At 42.6% G+C, this 4,754-nt stretch overlaps 1 protein-coding gene across 1 annotated transcript in view; it reads right to left on the reverse strand.

Moving 5' to 3' along the window:
• The window catches only part of Kcnh5 (potassium voltage-gated channel subfamily H member 5), a 289,555-nt gene that overhangs the window by 227,735 nt on the left and 57,066 nt on the right, over positions 1-4,754 (reverse strand). Inside the window, exon 6 of the mRNA XM_031356245.1 lies at positions 658-1,050. Within this exon, the coding sequence (XP_031212105.1) occupies positions 658-1,050 (393 nt within the window). The remainder of the gene's footprint in view (positions 1-657; positions 1,051-4,754) is intronic.

Genomic DNA, 4,754 nt, shown 5'->3' on the forward strand with positions numbered 1-4,754 from the left:
AGAAATCAAAATTGTAACAGTTCAAAAGCTGCTACTTCATGAAGATATGTTGGTTTTTAGGCTAACTCTTCAAACAGCCACCATGTGTGATTTAAGTTAAAAAAGTCACAAGGTTTGTTAAGGACATGAAGCTTTCAAAGCTGCTGTCTCTGAGAGAAAATGTATTTTTGTGCCTTAACCCGTCACCTGGCTTGTGGACTACATTTGACTCTAAGTATGTCATTGTTTTTTCCTCTCCAATGAAGCTTCTCCCCCTCCTCCCCCTCCTCCTGCTCTTCCACCTGCTTTTCTTCCTCTCCCTCTTCCTGCCCCTCCTTCTGCTCCTCCCCTTCATCCTCCTCCCCCTGCACTACCTTTCCTCTCTCCTGCTCCTCCTCTACCTCCCTCTTCCTCCTGTATTTCTCTAATAACAACTTTCAACCATACCCATTTTCCTAGCAATTCACTTTTTTCAGTGAAAAGTCATGGGGGAAACACGGGGACAAGTTAATTAAAGAAAATCAACTATAATTTATGGCACATGCTTAATAATATCAGGGGGAGTTGCAAAAAGGAAACTGAAAAAGACATTTTATCACCCATGCGATCCTTTTAACTCTACTGTTTTCAAAACCTCTGATTTCCAATACTCCAAAACCAAAACCAAAAAAAACTTACCTCATCCACATTTTCAAAGGCATTGATGATGTCATAAGGTAAACAAGACAGCAGATCAATCACAAACCAAGTTTTCAGATAGTTCATCCGTATGAGCTTCGGGTCAGAAATGACCTCTCCACCAGGCCCCACAAAAGTCGTGTGAAAATTTAAAACGATGTCTACCAGAAAAATAACGTCCACCACGCTGTCCAGCACCAGCCAGGCGATATTGTTCTGCTTTGTTTTGAAAGAAACGTTGTAAGGAACCATGATGGCGGTGTAGAAAGTAAGAATTAAAATCACCCAATCCCAAGTCGTTTTAAAAGCACAGTAGTGTAAGATGATGTGTGGCGGCGTCTTTGGCGCTTCTTGTTTGTACTGAGGAAGGATGTCTGATCCCAACTGAAGAACCTAAAAGAAAGCAACAATGTATATAAATAATTGGGACACCTTGAAGACAGATATGACTGCGCAACTGCTGGGTGCTCAAACCACAGACCGAGTCACATGATTGTCAATTTTATGCCAACCATTCTTTACCGTTTCCACTCCCTTTTCCGAACTGTCCCAAAGTTTGCTCAAATAACCCATGTGTGAGTGTCACTACTCCACAGTTGATCTGATTACTGGTCCATCCGCCTGGCTCTCCAACACCTCAGATGCTCCTGCCCGTGCAGTGGGCAAGCCTGACAAGAACCACGTGACTTTCACTGACCGTTCCATAGTTACTCAGGTGACTGACCATCATTCACTGTTCACACATATTAAGCACCTTAGAAAACATACTTTTGCTTCGAATGGTCTTCCTGAACTCCACAAACTCACTGTTGGCAGTCTCGCTGGGTTTGCTCAGCAAGCTTGCAGTCCTGGTGGCTGACAGGACAGTGTGGGGAGGCAGTACAGCCTGTTTTTCCCTTTTCTCTCTAAAACCAAGATGTAAAAGGAGCTTTGTGCTTCTTGTCTGGTGAAAGCTTCCTTTGGAAAACAAAATAAAATACTAAATACCAGGTTTAGCTCTCTGTACCTTTTTAACAAATGGAACACTATCAGAGCATGTTTATATAAACCTTAACTTACTCTTTGGGGTCTAATTAAAGTATAAGAGAAGGGGGAACGCAGATGACCCCGGCAAGGGCCCAAGATGGAGACCTCAAGACAGGACTTAGATTGCCTGCTTGAATCTGGGAACTATGAAACAAGGTGAGGAAGCAGATCCAAATGTCCATCTCTTACATTAATGCCATTAAAAAGGGTACCGTGAGTGCCAACGGGTGTGACAATGGGGTTCCTTAACTAACTTATGCAAGCACTATTCAGTGCTTCTAGAAAAAAAAAAAAGAATCCAGAGGGAGGAGTCAAAGTGATATATGCATCAAGTATTTGAATACATGAATAAACAAAGCAAGTATTAGCATATAGCTCTATGGTTTACTCCATAGCGCGCGCGCGCACACACACACACACACACACACACACACAAGCAAGTGCATTTGCATATTCTTGTACCTTTTGAAGCGTAGAAGCATATTCTAAAATTTCTCATACATCAAGCTTACTTAGAAAACTAATTATCTTGCTATTTTCAATATTGAAAATGCTACTAGTATTTTCTTTGGTTGTATGGCCATACTTATGATCTTCAACTTGTGACTGTTAGCACTATTTTAAGGCTATTTTATGTATTTACCTACCTTCTCAGAGTCCCAGGTATATTTTACCCCTAAGGTCTTAAATTACTTACTAACCATTTATCCTAGCAGGAGAGTAAGCACCATGTTGAGATGGAGTGCTTGATGTAAAGAAACTCACTGAATGAGGGCTTCTCCCTTACCTTCCAACCATCAGCTCCAGTTCCCGGGAGGGGTGAGGGGTGATGGATAGAAAATGCTTCCTTTGCAATCACCTGTGTCTTCACCTTCTCTGGTTAGATCTCGAGCGGCACTCCAGTGTGCTTTAAATCTGGCTCACACTAGAATCTTCTGAGAAGGTTTTGTGAAGTGTGGTGTATTCACACCTAGACCCCCCCACCCCCGAGAATCATGGCCCAGGCCGTAGGTGAGTTTTGAGAAAGTCTGTATTTTATGTTTTCCAGGTGATGAGTGTAGTGAATCTTTTTCTCCTTTTTCCATTTTAATCCCACCTAGTCAGACAGGATTAGCAAAGGAGAGATGTTCCAGAGGAAGAGGAACAAGAAGAGGAGGAGAAAGGGTAAAGAAATGGAGGGAGCCGGGAAGTGTTGGCATACGCCTTTAATCCCAGCACTTGGGAGGCAGAGGCAGGCGGATCTCTGAGTTCGAGGCCAGCCTGATCTACAGAGTGAGTTCCAGGACAGCCAGGGCTACAGAGAAACCCTGTCTCGAAAAACCAAAAAAAAAAAAAAAAAAAGAAAGAAAGAAAGAAATGGAGGGAGGCCAGTGGAGGAGTGGGGGAAGGGTAGGAGCACGGAAAACAGTGCGCAGCTGTTGGGACTTTGACCTTTGACATAGGCAGCCAGGTCTTCTACCTGAGCTCTACGTTGTGCTCCTCTATGAGGCAGTGAGTGGCAGCTCTATCCACCAGCTTCCCTTCTCTTAGAGTGATGTGAGAATACAATTACATTTCTGAATTTGACTTTGCATCAGTAGCCACACTGTTTCCACCTAAAGATCTAGTGACTACCTGTTCTAAGGCAGTCTGGCCTGCCGACAGAGAGGAGACAGTATTTATCTCTACCCAGCCTAAGCTGAAGGCAATCAGTCAGATACGGGTACATGTGGACAATTTATTAACGCTTTCATGGGGACAGAATCTTTCAACCTAGAATCCATTCCGAGTTTAGATCAAGTGGAAAGGAGATCCAATTTATTTGTCTTAGAAAAGTGAAAATTCCAGAGGAAACTATCTCAAGCAAATTATGTTAGTACTTTAGAGTAACTGAAAAGACAATACCCCTATGCCTGCTTGCTGTTTCTTTTGGATCTAGTTTTGGAAATCCAAGGGGGACACTCCCCAAAACCCCTCTTCATGACCATGGAAGAAATCTCATTTGAAAGTCTAGTGACCTCTGCTTTCTCTAAAGCAGTAAACATCAAACCTGATAGAAAGCAGTTTTGTGTTGGACTTGATTTAATGAATCCCAATTCATTGACTGATAAAAAAAAATCAAAAGTCAAAAACAAAAGAAATGGGAAAGCCAGATGAAAAGAATGAGAACTCTCCAAAAATGACCATGCAATGATGGGATGAAATGCAAAAGCTCACATGAGGAACATCATGGAGTAGTTGTGTGTGTGGGGGGGGGATGGCCCCCTCCTCCAGCCCCTTCCCTTTAGTTGGGTAGTGGAGGGAAGAAAATCTGAGAATAAGATAGAGACAGAGGCCGGCAGGAAGCCTGCTTAGAAAAACTCAGCACATGCAGAAGCAAGCTCAGGCCCTGGGCTGGACTGGGCAAAGGAATTGAACACAAGGAAGAAGGGAAAGAAACTTCAGAGGAAGCAGTACTTGGTAAGGAGTACTGTTGTACTTAGTTAGGAGCATTGTCGTACTTAGTTAAGAGCACTGTTGTACTTAGTTAAGAGCACTATTGTACTTGGTAAGGAGCACTGTTGAAAAGGAAACTCCACCCGGCTGCATTCAAGAGTGAGTCAGCTACAGGTCACTCTTGGAGACACAATATGAACAAAATTACTTAATATTGTATTGGTATCCTATTTAAGCATGGCTATACAGCAAAGTTTCTGGAGAGAGGGAAGGAAGGAGGGAAGAAGGAAGGAAGGAAAGAAGGAAGGAAGGAAGGAAGGAAGGAAGGAAGGAAGGAAGGAAAAAACACAGAGAAAAAGAAAACCTGTAACAAGTCTCTTTGTTAGTTATGAGCTAAGGAAAATTCCTGAACTCTAAATTCAAGGAATAGGCTTTATTTCCCAGCCCTCTCTAAACTAGAATTGGTATTTATAGCTAATTAAGATGTGCCTCGGCTCACCTTTCTCTAGCAATGTAAATCAATGAACATATGGATTTAATGGTGCCTTTCTCTTCCTGACTAAGTTAATTCACAACATTTTATAAGTTCCCACTATGAGGCCAGCATCATTTGGGTAGATCTCTCTCTCTCTCTCTCTCTCTCTCTCTCTCTCTCT

This window comes from Mastomys coucha, unplaced genomic scaffold, assembly GCF_008632895.1.
Source record: "Mastomys coucha isolate ucsf_1 unplaced genomic scaffold, UCSF_Mcou_1 pScaffold6, whole genome shotgun sequence".
NCBI lineage: Eukaryota > Metazoa > Chordata > Mammalia > Rodentia > Muridae > Mastomys > Mastomys coucha.